This window comes from Erpetoichthys calabaricus, chromosome 2, assembly GCF_900747795.2.
Source record: "Erpetoichthys calabaricus chromosome 2, fErpCal1.3, whole genome shotgun sequence".
NCBI classification, from domain to species: domain Eukaryota; kingdom Metazoa; phylum Chordata; class Cladistia; order Polypteriformes; family Polypteridae; genus Erpetoichthys; species Erpetoichthys calabaricus.
This window is the reverse complement of record NC_041395.2, coordinates 150732817-150759311: the sequence shown is the minus strand read 5'-3', so window position 1 is coordinate 150759311 and position 26495 is coordinate 150732817. Positions and strand designations below refer to the sequence as shown.

The following is a 26495-nucleotide window of genomic DNA, read 5'->3' as shown; positions in this document are numbered from 1 at the left end:
CACCAGTGTCTCTAAGTACGAGATTTCCTATTTAGTTGAAGGAATTCTGTTGGATCCACTTATTGATGCCTTTGATTTTATTTCAAAATAAAATGTATCTGTAGTATCAGATGACTAAAATTGAATTAAAATTGAACTAAAATGGAATATGGCTACATGCACAAGTGTATCAAAACTCAGTTATATTTGGCAAGACCAAGTTTCTGAACTCAGTGGCCACTTTATTAGGTTCCCCTATGCTTTAATGCCTATAACCTGCTCCTCTAAACTACCATCATGTGAGTGAAGCTCTGTATATATTGCATGCAGGTATGGTCAAGAGGTTTTGTTATTATTTGACCAAGCAATTGATTGGGCAAGATCAGTAATCTAAGCAACTTTGATTGTGCTGCGATATTGCTTCCAGACACTGACTCCATCGTCTCAGACACAGCTGCATTTTTGTGAATTGTTATGTCTAGAGTTTACAGAGATTGGTGGGATAAACAAAAAACAACCAAAGAACAGAAATTTTGTAGTCAACAACACCTTGTTAATGAAATAATTCAGAGGGCAATGGCTAGACCTGCTCACGCTACAAGAAAGGCCACACATACTAAGCAAGGAAATGCTCCATAAAATACTGGTGTGGAGAAGGACTGAAGGGCTGAAAGCACAATGCATTGGACCTTGAAGATGGGCTATACCAACAGAATACCATACCAGGTTTCATTCGTTTTAACTAGAACAGGAAGATGAATCAAGTACATGATCAACAAAATATGAAGACTGAAGATTGGAAAAATGTGGCCTGGACTGATGAATCTTGATTTCTGCTGTGATATGCAGATGATAGAATCATAATGTGGTTGAAACAGTATGAATCCATACATTAATTCTGTCAACAGCACAGGTAGTGATGGTAGTGTAATGATGTGGGAATGTTTATTTGGCAAACATTACACTTCTTAATACCAAAAAAATAATATATATATATATAATATTTACAGTGTGACAAAACCTGCTTAACCTCAAGCTGCTTCCACAAAGAAGATGCTGACCAAAGTTTGCTCCCTTGTCCTGCATAATCCCTACATCTTACTGTAATACAGCACCTTTGGGATGAGGTTAAATAAATATTTGTTAAATATAAATTATGTTCAGTGACTATGAATGAATAAGGAAATAATATCATTTAAATATTTCCTGTTGTCACTTTTTATGACAATGAGTGATAATTTAATACAGTATAGGAGTTATTTTAATAAAAACAGCAAGGTAAAAGGATACAATAGGAATTAAAAGAAATACATTAAACCTCTGATTATACAAATGAGATAGCCAGACACAGGGATGTTTGACTCTGGTATTGGTTCAAATTTAATTCACAGTATGATAATTACAATTAAAATAATGTTGCCCATTAATCTTGTCGTAGGCAGTATTATATACATGGGCATATGCAATGCTTACAGTTCAAAAAATAATTGTATGAGAGTCCTATAAGAAAGTAATGTCCATATAAATTGTATAGTTCAATAGCAATATGAATAGGAAATTACTAAATGTCAAAGTTTGTATCCTATTCAATACATGTCTCCTGAAATATTATTTCCCCCTTCTTAAGAAGATTAATTACTCCATGATACTGAAACAATAAGCCCATTCATTTTCTATAGCAACCATCCTTTAACTGAGATGATATGGAATGACAGATGGAAATACTAGTAATGCCCTTTTTAGGCATTTATTGTTAATTTCCATATTCTCATTACTTTTGAAATTAACCTCACATCTGAACTGCACTGGGAATCGTGTAGTATCTTTCTTTATAAACTTGTAATATAGAACTTATAGTTTCATTTATTCACCCATCTATCCACATTCAAATTCTTTTAATCCAGTTTTAAGGTTTTGGTGGCCAGACCTTCTCCTGGCAGTGTTGGGTGCAAGGTGAGAACCACCAGTGGACAAGGCACCAGTTCATCACACACACATGGCAATGTTCTCTCACAATTTAGAGTTACCAGTTACCTTAACATATTTTAGGACGTGAAGCACAGGAAGGAAATATTAACTGTACACAGACAGCAACTGGGCTGAAATATGATCCAAGCCTCACGAAGCTGTGAGGCAGCAGTTCTAATTGCTGTGTCACTGTGTTGCTCCAGTTTGATTTAATACTTCAAAATTATCATGATTACTTAACTTATATTAGTTAAACAGTAAATGTAAAAAAGCTGAAAAAAATACAATAGTTTTACAAAGCACAGTGTCTACTATTAAGGTCATCTTGAAGGTTAACTGAAAATTTCTTAATTCCAGGGGGCAAAAGGATCCCATGGACTGCCTGGATTAAATGGATTTCCTGGACAAAAGGTAAACACTAGATTGGTTTGAAATCTATAAAGGGCTAATGTGAAACTGAAATATGGTTAATTTTCTCACAGTCTCATATCCTTCTTCAGATATGCACATTAATGTTATGTTATGTTTGTTAATTTTAGGACTGAATGGGGGCATTGCTATCAAATATAGAGTTAACTCATATAGTTCCCCTTTTATAATTTTTTGCCTTCTTCATACAGGGTCAAAAAGGCGACCTTGGTGATGCAGGTCCTGTTGAATATGTGACTTCAGAAACACCAGGTATTTCACATTAACTTGCTGATATTATTTTTTAACCCATTTTCTTTGCTTAGTATTTAAAACTGCAGGTTAGAATGATTACTTTGTACAATATACAGTCATTTTTAATGTTTTTTTACATTTTTTTTCTTATGAACATAACATATTTTAAATATTAAGATGGTGTCTCTTTCAGAACCATTTATCCAGTCAGACATGAACACAGACAACAGGCATGGGATTTAAACGCAGGACTCTGAATCTATGAGGCAACAGCCCTAAACCACTACACAGCTCTGCATAAAATTATACTTCACTTTTTTCATAAAGTTAAATATACACTGGGTGACATTGTATCATGCCAATATTTGGGATAAAAACAACTTTTCTCTCCTTTTCATGTGAGCCAACCAAGTAATTTTTCATGGTTTGTTTCTCTGTCTGCTACAGTAAACATTAGAACAGCTTTGATAAAAGCAGGCTGCTGTTCCCCACAGAGATTGTCAATCTTATTCACCTAGTTTAGATGTGTAAGAACTTGAATTTGATTTTCAATTTTAGAACATTAATTCCCTCAGCTAATGAAAAACAAATACAAGCCCAGCTAAAGAGAATAATTACACAGTTTAAATCTTTTAAACTGCCCGGGGTTTGTGTCCTGCCTTGCGCCCTGTGTTGGCTGGGATTGGCTCCAGCAGACCCCTGTGACCCTGTAGTTAGGATATAGCGGGTTGGATAATGGATGGATTTTACCTTGCTAAATCTCCTAAGATCTCTTCATGCCTAGTTCACATGATTAGTCCAGTTATGATGCTTCAGCTTATGATAATATAAAACAAACAAACCACGTATTCTGTTTATTTGAGTGAAGTGAAACTGCAAAGAACAGTAACGATGTATTACATGTAGTGTATGTTAAAGTGATATGCCTGGACCAGTAATATAGAGCAGCGGATCTTTAGCACCAGAAGGATATTTTAATTTAAAAAATACTTCAGAATTCCATGGACATCCAGTCTGTTGTACATATAATAAGCATTAGGTACCCCTGCAGTAGCCAAAAAATAAGAGAAACAGGGTAGCCTTATTTAGTACTTTACTCTGGGGTTGTTTATGTATGCAGAGTAACATTTCAGGGAGAGAATATATAGCTGTTATACCCTTGTGGTGATTTTTGGTTCAAGAAACTATTTCTTCAATGTATATATATTTTTGTCCATATAATCTCTGTCAATACCTTTTCAGTGTCAAGAGAAAAAACAAAACCATGTATAGGAGTGATTATTTTTCCCATGATAAACCCAATCTGGACTTGATGAAAGGAGGTATATTTACATCTGATTACATTGGAATTTTAAAGGTGAAATTATAGTGACAAATGAACCTTAATGGCAATCTTTATGATTTCATAACAAAAATGAAATAAAGAGCTCCAGTAGTGGTTCATAAAATTAAAATTAGCTATATATATATTAGTGCTGGGCGGTATACCGGTTCATACAGAAAACCGTTTTTTATTTTTTTTATGATATGGATTTTTCTTATACCGCAACACCGGTTTAAATTGCCTAAACGACGTTCAGAACGTGGCGCAGTGGGAAACTGTTCAAGTGGGGACCTTTTTCACTGCTACACCGCTAAACACAGATTTGTTGCACTTGGGCTCTTTTTCACTGCTACACCACCAAATAGTGGGTGGTAGCATAGGTATGCCGCGCGGTGAAAATGGACAGAGAGCATTCCGAAACTGAACTAAAAGTAAAGTTGAACATGATGAACAGAAGAACTTCTGCCGAAAAAAAGGAGTCACATCCGTTGCCTGGAGATACTTTAGTTTTAAAAGGTCAGATGTGTAAATACTGTTTCTCTACTACTGGATAATACTGCAAGCCAAGTTGTACTTGTTTTATTTGTTTTCAATACAGTGTAATGTACCTGGGTACTGTGTAATAGTGTGTCGACATGTTGACTTTATTCTCGGCGTGCTTCAGTTTCCTTTCAAAGTCATGTAGGATGTGGGGTTTTGTTATGCTATATTGACCCTGCTAGTGCATGTTTTGCTTGTATTCATCCTGCGATGTGCTGGCGACTCGTTCAGAGATGGGCGCAACTCTGAATGGATGGCATAATTAAACATGTATAACGAAGATATTTTTAAAGTTCTGAACACTCCGTGGGCTAAGTTTATAACTAGTTTTAATTTCACAAAGACGTTTATCGTGTGGTGATTGGTTATGTGGTGAAAGAAAAAGGAAGGATAGGAACTGGGGTTTTGGTAGCCTACGTCAGATAGAGACAGCATGCATGCAATAAAGATAGCCCGCTCAGAAGAACATCCATTGAATTCTGTGTTCGTGTCTCCGACCAGCAGATCACAAACCCAACATTTACACAATATTTAAGTTAAACCTGTGCGATAGCCATTCATACATCCAGTTTTTTGGAGCCTCGTCACACCTGCCATAAAGTTCTCTACACTGAACATACACCTGGGGACCCCTTACTGCGAGGGAGCAGCACTACCGCCTCACTACCGTGCATGTGTAATACCTGCTTTAATGCATTTCATCATGAAAATGATATCAAGTATTTATCTTAGCATTCTAAATTTTCAGAAAGCAGGAATATCATGAAGTGAATGGATTCTGTATGGTGATCGCTGTCTTCTCTTAGTGCGGAGGAAGTCAGTTTAAGAAGCATAGTGATTAACCACTGGGTCGGGGAACGTAACACAAAGCATTTAATGTGCTGCATTAATTTATGATGGGGTAAATTAAGTAATTGATTAAACATTGATTTTAGGAAGAAGTTTAGTTTACGACATTCTACTTTAATTATGAAGTAAACTATGAGAATAAAGTGGAAATGTTGACTTTGTTCTCGACATATAGTTTGTTTTTTTCTTCCCAGTATAGCTTAGCTTGAAGCAAGGTCCATATTAATGCAGTTTGCCTAAATGATGGTTCAGTTGGTAAAGATGTCATCACCAAGTTGCACTTGTTTTCCATCCATCCATCCATTATCCAACCCGCTGAATCCGAACACAGGGTCACGGGGGTCTGCTGGAGCCAATCCCAGCCAACACAAGGCACAAGGCAGGAACCAATCCCGGGCAGGGTGTCAACCCACCGCAGGACACACACAAACACACCCACACACCAGGCACACACTAGGGCCAATTTAGAATCGCCAATGCACCTAACCTGCATGTCTTTGGACTGTGGGAGGAAACCAGAGCGCCCGGTGGAAACCCACGCAGACACGGGGAGAACATGCAAACTCCACGCAGGGAGGACCCGGGAAGCAAACCCAGGTCCCCAGGTTTTCAAACTGTGAGGCAGCAGCACTACCCACTGCGCCACCGTGCTGCCATTTATTTTATTGTTATTATTTATTAGTTTAAATATTATGCAGTTTAATGATGATAAAGTTGTTTAAAAAGTCACTTTAACGTGTCAGTGGACAGAGATTGTTAACATTAACAGATAGTGTAGTTGGTTTACAAAAAATATTTACTATTTATTCCTTTTCTAAGACATATTCGGTGCAATACAATTTTTGACAAGCACTTCTGGATATTTTACTAAGTCTAAATGCCTCTTTGTATGGTTGAAAATATGTTGTCAAAATTAGTTTATTTTTGCAAAATTTGTTCAATAAAAAGGCTCTATATTTTGACTGCATCTGTCATGCAATGTGATACCTTCTCCATTAGTGCCACCCCTTTGAAAACTATCACTTTATGGGGCAATGCAAAACTGTATTAATACTTGTGTGCACATTAAAATGTTTTTTTTTTTGTACAATGTACAATACTCATGACAGTGGAATAGGTTATTCTTAGCCAGTAATTGCAGTGGAAAATGTGGTTAACATCCACTCATGCATGGGGAAAAAAATACCGTTGAATACCGTGAAACCGGGATAATTTAGAAAAATACCGCGATATAGAATTTTGGTCATACCGCCCACCCCTAATATATATATATATATATATATATATAATATGACAGAGCTGGTACATACTAGGGTAGTTTATAGAAATACCTTGAATTGAATAATTGAAAATATATTAAAAAATTACGAACTTTTGGTATTGTTGCATGGCACAGTGGTGCAATGGGTAACACTGCCATTTCACATGTTCAGAGTCCTGTATCCAGACAATCAGCAGCATCCTTGGAGAAAATAAAAATCTGGAGATTTCCAATATCTGTTATAACACAAAGTCAGACAGAAGGTCTGGTTTGATGAATTACTAATTTCAAATTGGCCCTACTCTGTGTGTACGCTCGAGCGTATTTGTATGCATGCATGTCTACTCGTGTGAATAGGCCATGTCATGGACTGGCTCCCTCGAAACCAGTACTACCAGAATAGGCCACAGAGCCCAAAAACCCAGAATCAAATTAAGTAGGTTTTAAACAATATTTTGCTAGTAGTATTGTTGATAAAGATACAGTAGATAAAAATGCAAAGGCATAATAAAACAGTCCACATACTAAGGCATGTCGTACCCCATCTAATGCTGTTTATAAGTTAGTGTAATGATGAAAACAAAGCTATTAACTACATTGGAGGACTTCAGAAACAGGCTTTTGATTTGTTGTTTTAACTGCATGAATGACGTTTACAGCATTTCATTATTCAGCAAACATTATTGAACTTCAGTTTTTTCAGTCTGAGAAGTAATTCAGCAGAAACAATCCAGACAACTTGATTACAGGACAAGAGCACACTTAGGTGAAGGCAGCAATCAGTCACTGACAGTTTGATTTTATATATGGCCTTTTGTTGAACATCAAAGTTAGGCTTTTTAAACAAGTGATAAAGTATGGAGTATTAAAGCATTTACTTTCAGAAGAGTCATTTTTTATAGTTAAACCCATTTTTAAGATTTGGAAGTTATTTCTGTACTGCAACAATTTATTTTTTAGTTTACATTGCATATTTTATTTCTCAGCACTGTACCTCTTTACAAAACCTGGCCTTCATAATTATTCTTCATTTTATTATAGGTCCTCTTGGAGATATTGGTTTTCCTGGTTTTCCTGGCCCTGATGGAGAAGATGGATGTCCTGGTCAGCCAGGTTTACCAGGACCCAGTGGAATATCTGGTATTGAATTATTTTAAACAAATACATTTACCAACAATGTATTTCTGATTGGTTTTTTTTATAAAGAAACCCTACATCTTGCTTTATTGCTGATATTCATGTAAAGGAATTTGAATCAAAATAATTTATTCATATTGGAATATTCCTATCATATGTATTCCAGTTCATATTGATTAATATTCACATACATAACATTGACTACATAGCAGTATCTTTAAAGAATGAAGAAAAACATCCACCCATTTGAGACAATATCTGTTTTACTGTAAACTAAGTCATTATTAAAGTAGTAAATCAAATGTATGCATTATTTCTCTAGTGTGTATTGTGTTAGCAAGCAATGAACCTTGGCTGCCCTATTCATTGCATAATTCAACTCAGACATTGATGAAAAAACAGACAGCATAAAGAGTGTATAAAATTGAAATCTTGGAATGGAAATGAAAAACTCCCACACATGTTAAATGATATTGCTCTTTTACTTTTTTTGAAATAAAGACTGAACACATATCTTTTAGTATTAAAAATGACATTGGGCATTACATTAGATTATCAATATTTTATTTTTTTACTTATTTAAGGAACTGTGTATTTCTTACCCAATGTCTGCATTTAGCATTTACATTCATGATTGCATAGTTTATCTATTTGCAAAATTATTAAAGGTACTGGTATTTCCCAGTGTTTCTTTTTGAGATTATCCTGGGCATTTTTATAATGTTTTTATGCAATATAAAACATAACCCAAAGTAAAGTAAGGTTATAGTCATTTTTGTAAATTAAAGTTTTCATCTGTGTGTGTGTATATAATGTGTGTGTATATGAGGGGGGACCTTGAATTATTAAAAAAAACTTTATTATACAGCTTACAGCAATTGCATTTTAGTCACCATCAAAATACCTCTTGAGATGCAATATATGTGTCCCAGTGCTTCTTACATTCCTAGAAACATTTCCTATACTAATTTTTTGTAGTAACAGTGTTTAGTGCCTCTTGCTGATTTTTCCTGTATTTCTAACATGGTATCAAGTTGTCTTCCCTCTCACGCTTAATTTATGGAACAAAAAGAAGTCACAGGGTGCGTGAACTTGTTAATTCAGTGGGTGAAAAGCCACACCCACATTGTTTTTGGTCAAAAACTCTGACAAAGTGATGTGTGCAGGTGAGCTGTCACAATACAAAATGCAGCTTTGCATGTGGCACCTGCTTTGGGACACTTATTTTTCTAATGCTCTCCCACAGACGTTTCGGCTGTTCAGTGTTATGTCATGATTGTGGGGAAATTCTTAACTAAAAATTCTCAATTAAAAAGTCAGTCAATGGGAAAAAAATGTGATCATCTTGATGGTTGATATGACCTGACGTGCTTTAGAAAAAAAATCGCCTATGTCACATATACGGTTGTAGAATAAATTTCAGAAATACATATCTTGATCAGTGTAGGGCAATGTCACTTGGCAGATGGATTAACAAGAACATAGGCATATGATACCTAGTGGCATAGGGAAGTTTTGGATCCCAGCCTTCATGTATGTATGTACAGTGCATCCGGAAAGTATTCACAGCGCATTACTTTTTCCACATTTTGTTATGTTACAGCCTTACTCCAAAATGGATTAAATTAATTTTTTTCCTCAGAATTCTACACAAAACACCACATAATGACAACATGGAAAAAGTTTACTTGAGATTTTTGCAAATTTATTAAAAATAAAAAAAAATTGAGAAAGCACATGTACATAAGTGTACTGTATGTATTTATTTATTTATAATGTTGAATTTCCTGGAAATTCCTCATAGCAATCATGTAAGAGACCGCCTTTAGGTTGCCTGAAAACATCACTAGTTTCATTAATCATGCAATACCAAAAGAGGTATTGAAAACACAAAAAACACAAAGAGTTATTGATTGATTAAATTGTATGCTGAACTTACATATACTGTAAGAAAGTTTCAGGTACATGATTTTTCTAACCTCATTAGTCTAATGTTCAATACATTGTTGGTTCTTGTCTGTCATCACTGCTGCTGGAATAAGCTTCTTTTCTTTGAGCCTGGGAACTTGATAACTTTTTATTTATCTTATTTTTTGTGTTGGTTTGATAGACGATATAGTATATGTATATTATGAACATTACTTATATGCCTAAAGAGAGGAACTTTTTTTGTAAGACGTGTATTTTATTGAATTCTTAGATTTTAGAATGTAAATAAGTATGCTTAAAACATAACAGGTATTCTACACTGCACTCAAAAATATACTTTTGATACTTTTTAGATAGTGCAAGACCATTTGGGATACCAGGACATCCTGGACCTCTAGGACCTAAAGGATATAAGGGCGAAATAGGAAAAACAGATGTTGACATTGGTCTCCCAGGGAAGAGAGGACCTCCAGGATTACCTGGCCCTGTCGGTCAACCTGGACCAGCAGGTACTCAAAAATAAAAACATACTGGGAAATCTGTGCTTTACCATCAGTTTCATTGAAATGGAACATTCACTTGATATTAAATATTTAACTTCAATCAATTTTCGCCCTGATTCTGCCCTTGAAGAAAATGTATTGGGGATGATAGCACATAGCTTTTGTCTTGTGAGCATTAACACATTATACATTAACAAGCTATGCTACCCATGTAAGACGGGTTGAAATCTAAGTAATCAACAGTGACCTTAGTGCATTCATTATTAACATTTACAGTGCACCATCAATTGGAATGTATTTTGTAATGTATATAGTAAAAAAATGCATTGCATTTTTCATTTCGGCAGATGGTTCATCACAAACAACTTTTACAAATCCCATATAAAATGGCATATAAAAGACACATAGGAATTGGGAGGACATTCAATTACACAGACACTTGTCCTTTTATTAAGGTGGATAATAAAAGAAGTTTGAATTAGCATAAACTGCCCTAATTCAGGGTGTTCATAAGAAGTGTAATGATTTAGTTCATGAGGTAGAAGTATATAATAAACAAGAATAGTTGTGTCAAAAATTTGAAATATTAAAATGTGTGTTTTAATTTAAATGTTTAAAGTCTAATTACTCTTGATTGTAATAGGATTTTGTCATCTGTCACCCTCTGATAAAGGGCTGGAAACCTAGTAAATGATCAAAAATCAAAAATAATCATATTCATAATGACTAGCCTTGGAATAATCTAAAACAATACTCCATATGCATATGTTTAAAATTTGCAATTTTTAACCATCTAGGAGAATGCTTGAACCACTGTTAAATAATCACATATCAAAAATATTATATTCATGAACACTAACCTCCAAATAGCATAAAACGACACTCCAATTTCCTGTATATTACAAATTTCGGATTTTTCCAAAGTATTCTGAAATGGGGTAACTTTGACTCCTTGTATCCCATTAGGTTGTTAACTCCTGGGGTCAGTTGATGTGGCATGCACAACCTCAAGTAGTTCTGATAATTTTTGCTGAAGATACCAATTGGTTTACTCATTTACATAAGGGTGTAATTTCCTGCACAAAGTATGATCTTAAAAATCTTTTTTTGGGGGGGAGGGAAGCTAAAAATGCTAAAATAAGCAGACATCACGAGAACTTGAATAGTTTATCATTTGGGTTTCTTGTACCTGTGAGTCAGGAGGCACTGGACAAAAAAATTCTGAAATAATTTTAAAGTGTTTATAAGTAATACTAATGAACACAATAGTTTTTAAATAAATAACTTGAAAAGTCCTATTACTGATTGATCAAAGTTTTCAAACAGTATTGTACACAGGCACAAGCAGTGCAATTAAAACATTTTAGACTTTTTGTTAAAAGTCTCCATTGACTTGTAAAGCCTTTTGCCTGAGTTTGGATGATGATCATTCATAATGAAAAAGCATCTGTAAACTATAAGCAAACACAAAGTGGCTAAGAGATAGCGATGTTGAACACTGGTGAAGAAAGACAGCTGCTGGTTTATTTGCTAATATGGCCTGCTAATATTTTCTATTAGGGCATAATATTTTCTTTTTTTTTTTCTTTTTTTAATATTGCTGGACACTTGATTATGTCATCTTGCCTTTTTCAGTCACAATCGGTAAGTCTCATTGATTCATACTATAAAATTAAAGTCACTATTTTTTTTAAGTATGAAGATACATACAGTGATATTTTCTTGCTTCCTGATTATTAAAGTTTGTTAAAGAATTGCACACAATATTTAACAGTCCACTAGGACTGGTAAACCTAAATCAGCTTGGTGTGAGTGATTCATAATTCTGCCCTTGAGTGTGCCTTATAATAGTCATGCACCATGATGATTTTAGAATTATTAGGCTTTAGCGTAATGTGGGCCTTTATTGGACAAAATGAGTAGATTTTGGTCACAATGGTGGTGTAACTGTGAAAACATGACTTGGCGTTACTAACATTAACAGTTGCCATAAAGAAAAAAAGCAGTTGAAGTTGAAGCCTTTATATGTTTCAGGTCTCTACTCAAAATTCTCGTGTGAAATTCTCGTAATAACATACAAGTAATGTTTATGGATACACTTTTACAGTTACATTTTTGGTTGTTTGTAATAATGCTTCACACCTAGACTGTTAGTCTAAACCAAAATTAAAGCTGAACTGTAGTTGGTCTCATAATATAAAATAAATGAAACCAGATATTGATAGTATTTCTTCTAATATGTCTGTTCTCAGTGTTCATATTAATTTTTGAAGAGAATGTATATTATCCAATGCATGTAATGCCAGTTTTTCGTATCTTAATGCTCTTTTAAGAGGTTTGCGTCTTTGGACCTTTGGGAGGAACAGGAGAAAAGGGAAAGAGAGGCCCTCCTGGCTTCATTGGAGTAAAAGGTTATAAAGGTATGTGAGTGGAAAGTAGCATGTGAATGATGTATTTAGTATACAGTATTTCAAAGAAAAGAGAAAAAGAATGACAATTTCACAATTATTGCATACATTTTATTTTTTTATTTCTGCTTTGGGCTTATAGTTTAAGGTTTATTAGTTACACTATTATCTAATAACAGTATACTTTTCTGAAGGTATTCCTGGTGACTGTTTTTTTAATATGTCAATGGATATGATGAAAGGATCTCCCGGATTTCCTGGTGAGAAAGGTTTTCCAGGAAGATATGGATCACAGGGTGAAACTGGAGACCCTGGTAATCCTGGGCCAATAGGATTGATAGGACCAAAAGTAAGTTTTTCTGCTTCTGATGACACGAAATCAGTATTTTTGTTATTGATTTCTGAAGATAAGCTGTGAATGGTTGAATAGTGTTGAGGACTAATATGGTATAATGAATGTAAAAAATCGTTTTGTTCTGTGTTGTAATTTAACAGTGTTTTACTATAAAAGAATATAAATTATATATATATATTGTGGAGACCAGCCTCAACACAGACAAGCAGACACCAATGTCCAAACCCACCACACGTTTATTTACAATATTTACAATAATTCAGTCCTGCACACAACCCAGTGCCCCTGCACCACACACCCTCAGTCTGGGCCTCTTCAAAGTCCTGTCTTCCTTCACCACCTCCACTCCTCTCCTCCGAGCTTCGTCCTCTTCTACCCGACTCTAGCTGATTGAGTGAGGTGGCCCCTTTTATCCCCACCCAGACGTGCGCCAGGTGCCTCCTGATGAGCTTCCTGCTGCACTTCCTTACTCCGGGTGTCCCTGGTAATACTTCCGCCAGCACCTCTGGATGTGGTGGAAGTGCTGATGTCCAGGGCTTCACAGTCTTCAGGGCACCACCTGGAGGTGGGCACGGGCCCCTATAGGGTTGAGCTTCCATGCTGAATTCCTGTGGCCCCCACATAAACCAGGGCAGCTGCCCTCTTGTGGTCCGGGGGAGGCATAGTCCCTCTCCTGGTCCTTCTCGGCATCCCGGCTGGACACAGCCCCCAGCCTCCGCCACAATATACATATATAATATATATATACTGTATATACACATAAAAAAAAATCTAAACTGAATGGTTCATTGAGTACTCCCATGTAAATTTCAATTTTGTGATACCACAGGAAATCACTTGATGGAAGATTTTACAATAGAAAACAACTGATTGTACTCTGCAATAATACAGAATCAAGAGCATTCATTTATATAATATTTATTATGTACACAGATACATGTAAAGTAAAATTAACAGAAAATTGAATAAAATTAACAACTTAAATAATATTCCTTATGAAGCTAAACACATTGGGTCAAATGAAGTGAACAAGCTGCATAGATAGGGGTGGCCTAATACTTCTGTGCACATCGACATTTACAGATTTATTGTGTGGTGTGTGTGTGCTTCTGTGTGTTCATTTTTCTTTTTTCATCCACCAAGATATGTTCCGGTAGGGCAAACAAGCTGCTGGCTATCAATTATAATTTCTTTGTGTGTGTGTGTGTGTGTGTGTGTGTGTGTGTGTGTGTGTGCTAGGGTTAGGACCATTCATGAATTGAATTGAGAATGCAACTAAAATTCCAATTCACTTCCATGTACCTCAAGGGAGATGGAATTTGAATGTCAGGAAACAACTGAATTCAAATAAATTCCATGAAATTCCACTTTCTAAGATAATTTATAAATAAATAGCCTACAGTCCATTAAATATTATGAATCACATAAATCACAAACATAAAAAAGAAATACAGGAGTAATTAATGTTGTATACATTATGCATGTTAATTTAAACTAAAAATAAAAGTAAAATATGAAATCTGATTGTCTAATTTGCATGTGTCACACTGGACATTAATTTCCCTAACAATATTTTCTTAAATTAGATTAAAACAATGTTTCAGAGAATTCCATGCATGGTGAAGGTTCATAACCTATGAGTAGAAGTGAAATCCAATTAGGGCCCATGTTGAAGGAGTAAGATTGGGGATTTTCTGTGAGTTTGATTGGAAAGATTTTGATTGACTTTTGATTGCTTTTTTGTGTATGATCTTGGACTGCTTTGAGGATCTGATTTGTGTATGATCTCTGGATTGCAATATTAGCACACAGATTTGGAATCCCTATTAAACTGAAAATGGCTGAGTAATCTGAAATTGCTGGGAAGACCTTTGTGAAGGATCATTTTGGTGAACCAACTCCTACAACTACAAAGCAGTCTATAAGCATTATGGTTTCCCTGTTCATGGATCCAACCAAGCTATATATAACTTTAAACTGCATCTTTAAGTGAATACTTGTACAGGTTGTGGACCAAGCAGTTTAAAAACACTTACATACAGTACGAATGACACTTCTACACAAGAATCATGCACACAGGATTTTATGTATTGCTAATAAATGTGGAGGTTTAGTTATTTATGAATTTAAGACAAAAATGCTTCTGTTTATTTAATTACATGTGTAAAATTGTGCATGGGACAAGAAGACACAATACAATCAATAAGTAATATCAATGAAGATGCGTGGCACTTGTATTCCACTTTCTCATCTTTTCTCATACAATGCTCAGTCCCAGAAATGTGCCTTTTCAGTTGCCATTATGTAATGTCAGGGGTCTTTGCTATACTGCAGCAACAATGAAACGCAGTGAAATGGTCACAACCATACATTCCTTGATTTTTTTTTTTCCCCATTTTTTTCCATTTTCTACCTCACTAAATACGAAAGAATGACAGAAGTCACACTCATTCCTCAATCAATCCATTAATTTTCTTCATTTGATTAGTTGAATAGATAGGATTTGGCTCCATTTCACTATCATGGCATATTGGTATCACAGCAGGAATGTGGTTCCCCTCCATCACAGTAGACACTCTCTCACATTTCTGCCTCAGTTTGAAAATATAGGGTGGTTTCAATTGGCTGCAACCCTGGGTCCAAGATTTAAACTTGACTGGTGCATGGGTGGAGAAAGACAAAACATCAAAGAAACTCTAACAATGAAGGTCCTTTCACACTCTTCACCAAAAGTAGCAACTACAAAGGACTGCTTTTCACCACCAAAAAAGAGAACAAAACATTTTGCATTTAAGCACACTGAAGTCCCATGCACATCTACAGAGTTTCCAGCATCTGTGGAGGTACCAAGTTACTCAAGGCTAGCGTGCTTGGCTGCAGAGTTTGATCCTCTCCTGTAGTGGAAGGACAACCAGAACCGGTTCCCCTATTTGGCTCAAATTGCATGTCAGTATCTAGCTATTCCTGTCTCATCTGCTCCTGTGGAATGTGTTTTCAGTATTGCTGGCAAGATATTTAGGCCTGAGAGATGCAATCTTAGTGATGCCAGATTTCAGCAAATAATGATTATTCAATGTAGTAAAAAGTGAATATATGTGAATGAAATACATGAATGAACATGATTCATTAATTTGTGGTTTGAGACATATATCATGTGGTTGCATTTATCAGATTGAACTGGTAATCTTATACTGGTATTAACAGTATATTCAGATAGAGTGCTTATGGCCAGTGGCACTCATCATTTATCAATTGTTAATGTACAGTTCCCAGTTTTCTTTATTTATATTTCATCAGCTGTTTTTCATACATTACTTGATATTTGTTAAGGCACAATAAATAAAGTTCACATGTATGTCTCTACATGTAATCCCAAATAAATGCTCAGAAACAGCAATAAATGCATTTTGCCCGAATTTCAATAAAATTAATTCCACTTCCTGAAACTCTAATTTATTTCCAGTTCAGTTTTCTGTAGTTGTTGTTGAATTCCATTTCCTTGTTTGTACTGGAATTGTTGACTTCAATCCTGAATTGAATCCAACCCTGGTGCATGCATACAAATGTATATGTAAATAATTTTGTATCTCAAAAACTATATGTACAGTAATTTTGCATGGAAGTAGGACTGGTCCCATTACTAAATGGAGCAGACTCTAGTATTCCCAGTTAAATTACAACAATTTCTATGGCAGTTATCATTGATCATATGATAAACTGTTTTAAAAGGATATGGGGATAAATATGAGACCAAACTGGAATCTGTAACAAGGCAAACATTTCGACTTGTTTGAAAAAAAATCGGTCAGTTTTTGCTAGTTATTGTTGTAGAATTCCTGGTATGTAGTCATCCAGGAAGTCTACACAATGCAAAAAACACCTAATGTTCCAGCGAAAATTTTAGTTTTAAGACATGAAAATCAGTTTCGAGTTTCAAGACACTTATATAGACACCATGCTAAAATTAGCTTTCCTAAATGTTTTGAACATAACTTGATTGTGAATTTTTAACCCCATCATCAAATTTCTATTTACATACAAGTAAAATTAATACACTCACATTAGGAAAAACTTCATTTCCTGTAATAAAATATTTTGCAAAGTTATAACTAGTGGGTTTTTTTTTTTTTTTCATTTTCTACCTCACTAAATATGAAAGATTGACAGAAGTCACACTCATTCCTCAATCAATCCATTCATTTTCTTAATTTGATTAGTTGAATAGATAGTGACATGGAGCCAAATCCTACCATGGCCATATTGGTATAACAGCAGGAATGTGGTGCCCCTCCATCACAGTGGACACTCTCTCACACACTCCCAACTCTTTAACACTGGACCAAACTGGAGACTCCAGTTTAGCTAAAAAGCATCTTACAGAAATAGGGGAAAAGCAGACTACCACAGCTTTTACAGTGCTGATGGCTGCAATGGCCTTTGGCATTAATTCTAATCACTGAAACAAAAAAAATAAGTCTTATTAGTCAAAGCACAAACATCTATTGAGTTATCATTGTTCACTCTGTAACATTATGTCTGGTTACCTTTTGAGCCTATCTTCCAGCTATTTGGCAAAAAATGCCTATTATCTGGAAAGGCTATAACATACTGATCTGTATTTCTAAGCATTTGACTTTCTGCATAAATTTTAATGAAACATAAATGGTTATAAAAGCCACTTTAATTTACAGACACATCTAAAGCTTTCACCATTTGATTATTCCATCCATCCATCCATCCATTGTCTCCCGCTTATCCGAGGTCGGGTCGCGGGGGCAGCAGCTTGAGCAGAGATGCCCAGACTTCCCTCTCCCCGGCCACTTCTTCTAGCTCTTCCGGGAGAATCCCAAGGCGTTCCCAGGCCAGTCGAGAGACATAGTCCCTCCAGCGTGTCCTGGGTCTTCCCCGGGGCCGCCTCCCGGTTGGACGTGCCCGGAACACCTCACCAGGGAGGCGTCCAGGAGGCATCCTGATCAGATGCCCGAGCCACCTCATCTGACTCCTCTCGATGCGGAGGAGCAGCGGCTCTACTCTGAGCCCCTCCCGGATGACTGAGCTTCTCACCCTATCTTTAAGGGAAAGCCCAGACACCCTGCGGAGGAAACTCATTTCAGCCGCTTGTATTCGCGATCTCGTTCTTTCGGTCACTACCCATAGTTCATGACCATAGGTGAGGGTAGGAACATAGATCGACTGGTAAATTGAGAGCTTCGCCTTGCGGCTCAGCTCCTTTTTCACCACGACAGACCGATGCAGCGCCCGCATTACTGCGGATGCCGCACCGATCCGCCTGTCGATCTCACGCTCCATTCTTCCCTCACTCGTGAACAAGATCCCGAGATACTTGAACTCCTCCACTTGAAGCAGGATCTCGCTACCAACCCTGAGAGGGCACTCCACCCTTTTCCGGCTGAGGACCATGGTCTCGGATTTGGAGGTGCTGATTCTCATTCCAGCCGCTTCACACTCGGCTGCGAACCGATCCAGAGAGAGCTGAAGATCACGGCCTGATGAAGCAAACAGGACAACATCATCTGCAAAAAGCAGTGACCCAATCCTGAGCCCACCAAACCGGACCCCCTCAACGCCCTGGCTGCGCCTAGAAATTCTGTCCATAAAAGTTATGAACAGAATCGGTGACAAAGGGCAGCCCTGGCGGAGTCCAACTCTCACTGGAAACGGGTTCGACTTACTGCCGGCAATGCGGACCAAGCTCTGGCACCGATCGTACACGGACCCTCCTCTCCAGGACCCCTGAATAAACTTTTCCAGGGAGGCTGAGGAGTGTGATCCCTCTGTAGTTGGAACATTTGATTATTCTTTATTGGTAAATTAAAGACAGTATGGAAAATGAAAGATTGATGATTGAATTAAACAGTTAATACTGCCTCACAACACTTTTAGGTCTACAACGATGAAGATGCTTTATTTGTCTGTCATTTTCCCTTAACTTGCAATTGATATCAACCCAGACAATGTAACATGGGAAAACATTTCTTGGTATTAACAATAAAGATACTATGGTGTCGAAGAAGAATATTTAGTATGTATATCAAAAGGCTTATGAAGAGAGAAACATTAGGTAACAAACAATACACTCAATTTACTTTGTGACACATTCAGCAAATTAAATTTAATTTCCCCTCTCTCCAGAATTGGAAATAATTGCACAGGATAGTGAATTAGATCTAATATGTTGACATAATAATTTAAGATCAGGATGTCCGCTGCATGTAACTATACCCTTGAAATGTACTGCCAAAAGATTTAGCATTTTCAAACTCATAAAATTGTTTGATTTTAGGGTATGCCAGGGATACCAGGAGAACCAGGTCAAAAGGGAATGAAAGGCACTATGACCATGATGGACATTAAAGGTAATTTTGTGATTTTTTTTAAATACATGGTTTATGATGTATATTCTTTTAAATATGTTAATGAGATTATTCTTTTGTGGTATTGGCTTCCAAACAGGCTTCTTGACTAAAGTACTATACATTTCATTTCTATGCATTTTTGTTCTTTTTAGGTGACAAAGGAGTGAAGGGAGATCCAGGGTTTGTTGGATTTGGAGGTGTACAAGGAAGACCTGGTCTTGATGGTCTCAATGGACTGATGGGAAAACCAGGAGAAACCGTAAGTTCTTTGAATATTGATAGACATTTTCTGTACTTGAATTGTTATTCTTGTATATATAAAATATAAATGTACTTTATGTACAAATATATGTCTTAAAAATGAAGCACAACATGGAATTTGGGATAAACATTGGTGAAATATGGAAGTTTTCCTGTCAAGATAATTAAGACACTATTAGTTTTAGCTATACACTATATGTGCAGTATATGAACATTTCAAGAAAATTTGGCTGAGAGTCACGGATTTATGTAAATATGCAAATACTTATGTATGAAAGATCTGGGGATGATAACATGATGAATGTGAAACTAAAATTGAAGACATTAGCTGCAAAAAATACGTGCAGTGAGCCTTTTTAGACTAACATTGAGCATAACTTTTAACAGGTATCACAGTTAACTTCTTGTTATAATTTAGTTTTCCTTATATAGATGATTTAAGTCTAGTACCTTCCCATCCTCCTACTCTAGTAATAGTAATATGGGTGCTATCTTGACTTAACAAATCATCTACTGTATATAAGAAACTTAATTATAACAAGAAATTAACAGGTATCACAGTTAACGTCTTGTTATAATTAGTTTTCCTTATATAGATGATTTGTTAAGTGAAGATAGCACCCATATTACTATTACTAGAGTAGGAGGATGGGAAGGTACTATTTAATTTTATTTGGAATATAAATACATTATGGGCTATTTAAAAAATACATAATTTAGTAATAGTATTGTGTGTTGCTTTAATTGTATTAATGGGTAAGTTTGCTATTTTTCAAATGAAAGTTATTTTTTACAGTCTTATTTATACATCAATTTGCCAAGGAAAGTTATGTTCTTAAGTGAAGCATTTTTTATAAATGTAAAAATACAGTACATGGCCTTACAGATTAAAATGGTGTCTAAGAGTCACCCATACATATGCTTTTACATCAGTGTTTCTCAACCATTAGGTTGCGGCCTGCCTCCATTAGGTTGTGAGTTGCTCTTGTTTATAATGGTAGTGGGCTGCAGGACGTCACCACTCTGACGATCACATCCAGCTCAGTAAGGGGATCAGCATGCTCTGATGACTTCATTCCGTTTGTCAAAGGGGACATGTCTCCGACAACTGTGCTCAATTAACAAAAGGGGATCAAGCACAATATACCACAGGGGACTAAATTGTTCGGTCATGAAGACACATATGGGAAAAACGCTGATTTATACGATTATTAGTTTTGACTTGGACACCTAACTCCATTTAACTCAAATAAGTCTTGCTTTAAGCTTTTTGTTTTGTACTAAAGTGACTATATATTAGTCTAAACTAAGGTTGTTTAATTTGATTTAACAGTCAATCGTTCTATTTAGTCTTATTCATGGTATTTCATTTTGCTGAGGTTTTTTATGGTATTTAACTTATACAGTGCTATGGAAATGTTTAAGAAAAGTAACAAGTGAATAAAAAGGCCTGGTTCAAAATTGTTTATACTACATTACAAACAACTGAAATTGTTTAATGAAGCTTTACTGAACACTCTGTGGCTGTTATTTTCTTTTTGGTAATATAGTAATAATGATTTTTTCTTAAAGGTAAATCATTAGCAGGGAAATGTCAATACCGCAAAAATCTATGGCATGCTGACCTCAGATATTGTTTTTAGCACTTGAAATGCCTAACCTACAGGGAAAACTATTACACAGCCACAAATGTTCAGTAGACACTTATGCAATTTAAGTTCACGGGATTGTTTGCATGTGACAATCATTCTACAACTACTAGTGCTGCTCTTTTTTAATAGTGGAACACTGTTTAAATTACATATTAATAAATATTACAAGATATGCTGTGCCATATTTATACAGTGACATATTTGCTTCTGTTTCCTGTTTCATTCTGCTGTACAATATGTTGTGATGCATAGCATTATGTGTAACCATGATGGAAAAAAAGAGTAAAGACAGTAAGTTGCATGCCACAGTGATGCCTCTGTTAGACAAGCAGAGGTTGGGAAGATGGTTAAACAGAACGGTTAACATATGTAGTTTAGCATTGCCTTAAAAGAGAAAATGCAATGTAAGCACTGACAAAGCAGAGCAACTAAAATGCCCTCAATTAAGAATAATATCACTTTTATCTTATAAAGATATGATGTGAAAGAAATGTATACCTTCTGAAAGAAAGAGATACAAATACAGTGGTGTGAAAAACTATTTGCCCCCTTTCTGATTTCTTATTCTTTTGCATGTTTGTCACACAAAATGTTTCTGATCATCAAACACATTTAACCATTAGTCAAATATAACACAAGTAAACACAAAATGCAGTTTGTAAACGGTGGTTTTTATTATTTAGGGAGAAAAAAAAATCCAAACCTACATGGCCCTGTGTGAAAAAGTAATTGCCCCCTGAACCTAATAACTGGTTGGGCCACCCTTAGCAGCAATAACTGCAATCAAGCATTTGCGATGACTTGCAATGAGTCTTTTACAGCGCTCTGGAGGAATTTTGGCCCACTCATCTTTGCAAAATTGTTGTAATTCAGCTTTATTTGAGGGTTTTCTAGCATGAACCGCCTTTTTAAGGTCATGCCATAGCATCTCAATTGGATTCAGGTCAGGACTTTGACTAGGCCACTCCAAAGTCTTCATTTAGTTTTTCTTCAGCCATTCAGAGGTGGATTTGCTGGTGTGTTTTGGGTCATTGACCTGTTGCAGCACCCAAGATCGCTTCAGCTTGAGTTGACGAACAGATGGCCGGACATTCTCCTTCAGGATTTTTTGGTAGACAGTAGAATTCATGGTTCCATCTATCACAGCAAGCCTTCCAGGTCCTGAAGCAGCAAAACAACCCCAGACCATCACACTACCACCACCATATTTTACTGTTGGTATGATGTTCTTTTTCTGAAATGCTGTGTTCCTTTTACGCCAGATGTAACGGGACATTTGCCTTCCAAAAAGTTCAACTTTTGACTCATCAGTCCACAAGGTATTTTCCCAAAAGTCTTGGCAATCATTGAGATGTTTCTTAGCAAAATTGAGACGAGCCCTAATGTTCTTTTTGCTTAACAGTGGTTTGCGTCTTGGAAATCTGCCATGCAGGCCGTTTTTGCCCAGTCTCTCTCTTATGGTGGAGTCGTGAACACTGACCTTAATTGAGGCAAGTGAGGCCTGCAGTTCTTTAGACGTTGTCCTGGGGTCTTTTGTGACCTCTCGGATGAGTCGTCTCTGCGCTCTTGTGGTAATTTTGGTCGGCCAGCCACTCCTGGGAAGGTTCACCACTGTTCCATGTTTTTGCCATTTGTGGATAATGGCTCTCACTGTGGTTCGCTGGAGTCCCAAAGCTTTAGAAATGGCTTTATAACCTTTACCAGACTGATAGATCTCAATTACTTCTGTTCTCATTTGTTCCTGAATTTCTTTGGATCTTGGCATGATGTCTAGCTTTTGAGGTGCTTTTGGTCTACTTCTCTGTGTCAGGCAGCTCCTATTTAAGTGATTTCTTGATTGAAACAGGGTGTGGCAGTAATCAGGCCTGGGGGTGGCTACGGAAATTGAACTCAGGTGTGATACACCACAGTTAGGTTATTTTTTAACAAGGGGGCAATTACTTTTTCACACAGGGCCATGTAGGTTTGGATTTTTTTTCTCCCTAAATAATAAAAACCATCATTTAAAAACTGCATTTTGTGTTTACTTGTGTTGTATTTGACTAATGGTTAAATGTGTTTGATGATCAGAAACATTTTGTGTGACAAACATGCAAAAGAATAAGAAATCAGGAAGGGGGCAAATAGTTTTTCACACCACTGTAGCAACCAAAATTTTGTGCTTTGGGGTGAATAAAAGCTTGCCCTAAAAAGGACAAATGAAAAATGAACTAGGTGATGAACAAACCTGAAGATCTGAAATAAATGAGTAGTCAAATTCAGGCAAGGTTTCTTTTGAAATCAATGCCGCATAAATGTGCATACACAGAATTTACGCAGACTTTATTCTATATTTCAATTCTGTGGTAAATAATAAAACAGCAGGGATTGCAGTTTTAGAAGAGTCTTTTGTAGTAATTTCTTAACGTTCGTGTATTTGTGTTTATAATTTTAATTTTGTTTTCAGTCTATGTTGTTTGTGTAGTAAGTTAATTGAGCTTAATTTTATGATAATTGTGGTTATTCCATATATACCAAGTTTATTTAAAATTTATCAGTAATGTTGCAGGGGTGAATGGTAAAGAAATACGCAGGTGAGAATGTGCAAGGGGTAAGGCCTTGTCTGTTTTGGCAGCATAAAGGGAGCTGTGCTGAACGGTGGTATGATTAGCCAACTTTATTAATTTTTGTACCTTTTTCTGCACGGATTTTCAACATGTTTGCATCCAATTAGGAACCTAATCAAAATCGAAAATAACATCAGTTTTTACGTTTATGGTGAAATTAAAAGGTACAAAATATTTGCCATCTTGCTACCACCCCATATTTGTTTCATTGTGAATGCCACAAGTTTTGGAGATGTTGCCAGAACTACCCTAGTTCAACAGAAAAACCATATAAAAAGCATTGCCCACCTCCCTTTAGTACCTCAATTTTGGATAAAAAACAGTATTAGTGCACAAATCTAATTTTTGTTAAAAGAATTCACAGTGTTCAAATTGCTTTGTTTCTATAGACTTCTGATATTTTCCTTGCATTTTGAACTTGATGATCAGCTTGCATTCACTGGTAACGACCCAAGGCCTGAACTCCCAACTACATTATGATCCCTGATTCCTTTCATAAAAACTAGGGGGCTCTGCCCCCTGCTCGCTTTGCTTGCCCACCCTCGGGTTTGGTTTACTGGATATACAATTTAAAGAGATAGTTATTTTCATGGGAATTGTTACATATGCATTATTTTCACTTTTACTTTAAAACTTTTGTTTTAAACAGGCGTGGTTAAATCTCTTTCTCGCAGGATGTATAACGCTGCTCGCATTGTGAAGGGGGTGCGGCTGAACACACGCTAAAAGGGGGGGCTGAACACACGCTAAGGAGAAGCCGTTGGATCATCTGCTGGCTTGCTGCTGCTGGCGAGCTGCGTGTTCTGCTTGTTGCTTGTCGTTGTTTTAAGAGCTGGGAACACATGAAGTGTGTCTGCCAAAAGCTTTCCAACAACTGCTAGGTTAGATGTCCGTGAACTTGTTTTAAATGTTGTCTCACTGCCTTGTCTCGCATGACGTCAAATTGTCTTCCATGAAGATCACGTCTCGTCTCCCTCCCAAGATTTTTTTTTATAATAGAGAGAAATACACTCTCTCATTCCAAGACAGTAAACAGTAAAGTAGGTTGGGCTAAAATAAAGAATGCAAAGATGAACAGTATGGTGAGGAGAGCTTATTAAGAGGACTTTGTAAGTACTCACCAGGTGTTACACAAGGCTGAGTCCCCACAGATAAAGGCTAAGTGGTTAATCCAAGAGCTATTAACTCTTGTTGTTTGTGTCTGTGTGTCATTTCTTCCTCCACCATCCCTCAGGCTGTTACAATGCATTGCACCTGTTAAGGAAGATGAATGTTTGAATAATGGTTATTAACAGTATCATGAAATATCAATTCATTAAATAAAGAATTTGATTTTAGAATACTGGATTTTAGTATTTATTGTGACTGCATTGTATATTGGAACTTAAAGTAAAAGTAAACTTTCACTTAGGTAGTTGCAATGGTTTCATTTTAACCAAAATAACATCCTAGTTAATCAGTAAAAGTTATATGATTGGGTACATTTTTCATAAAAAAAATGTATATGATTAAATGTGCTATTTGTTATATCATAATGCCATAATGAAGTCAGTGAAACATATTCTCCATGATCCCTTATCTTGCATAGATACAAATTTGAGAAGTTTGAACTGATCTAAAGTGTGTTCTAAAGTGTGTTTGAATGACAGGGTGATTGAATTAGAGAGTCCAGGAGTGAGTGAGGAAATGTGTGAGGTCAGACCTATTGGATGAACCCTGTTCTAGGCCAAACGTAAATTCTTCACTTCCTAGCTTGTCCATCCAGTTTCCGGGAACTGTAGTCTGAAGGTGCTATCTTTGGAATGTACACAACACTGCCATATAAGACAAAATAAAAAGCAACTTTATCAAATAGTCTTTCGATGCTAGTCATAGTTTTTTTCCCTTGATAAGTTCTGATATGCATTATAAGCATTTGGAAAAATGAAAAAGACATTTAAAAATAAAAGATTTGCATTTTCTGTGACCCTGATTTTTCATTTAAAAATAATTAATGAATTAAGGTAAACAATGTAATCCTGTAAAAAATAGGTTTTCATCCTTCAGTCTTAGGATTGTGACTTTGGCACAGTTTCATGGTTTGTGTACCTCAGTGCTCCTTAAATCTATGCAGTTGAGAGAGGAGAGACAACATTCTTGGTGTTAAATCGAGTCTGTTCAATGTGGGATTGGATGCCACCAATGACTCCATATTAAAGATCTTCATGAGAGGATTTTTATTTTGTTAAAGTTTATGGTAATTACTTTTATTTGCCTTTTGAGGTTCTTTTTTTGGTACCCTTTAAATTTCCTTTCTTCTCCTGGTCTAGTTCATCTAGACTTGCTTTTGTTTCTCTTTAGATAGCATAATCACAAATGTAAGTGTCATAAGGTTGGGATGGTATATCAAATATATTTGACTCTTGTTTTAAAAATAGCATATTGTTAATTTTTCATTATAGGGAGAAAGGGGTCCTAGTATGAAAGGAGAAAAGGGATTATCAGGTTCAGAAGGCCAACCAGGTCCAACAGGTTTCCGAGGCCCTGCTGGACCTGGAATTGCTGGCCCCATTGGAAAACGAGGCTTTCCAGGAGATCCAGGTCCACCAGGTATCACTGGTGCCCTAGGCAATAAAGGACAGAAAGGTAAGTGATACTGTCAGTATTCTATATTTGGTGGAGCTCAGTTTCAGGTAATGTACAG

At 36.3% G+C, this 26495-nt stretch overlaps 1 protein-coding gene across 1 annotated transcript in view; it reads left to right on the top strand.

Moving 5' to 3' along the window:
* Window positions 1-26495, top strand: part of LOC114643656 (collagen alpha-5(IV) chain-like) — a 154782-nt gene that overhangs the window by 96327 nt on the left and 31960 nt on the right. The window contains exons 17-25 of the mRNA XM_051922556.1: window positions 2305-2358; window positions 2568-2628; window positions 7626-7724; window positions 10004-10159; window positions 12487-12573; window positions 12756-12910; window positions 19221-19293; window positions 19446-19552; window positions 26254-26437. Coding sequence (XP_051778516.1) covers window positions 2305-2358; window positions 2568-2628; window positions 7626-7724; window positions 10004-10159; window positions 12487-12573; window positions 12756-12910; window positions 19221-19293; window positions 19446-19552; window positions 26254-26437 — 976 coding nt within the window. The remainder of the gene's footprint in view (window positions 1-2304; window positions 2359-2567; window positions 2629-7625; window positions 7725-10003; window positions 10160-12486; window positions 12574-12755; window positions 12911-19220; window positions 19294-19445; window positions 19553-26253; window positions 26438-26495) is intronic.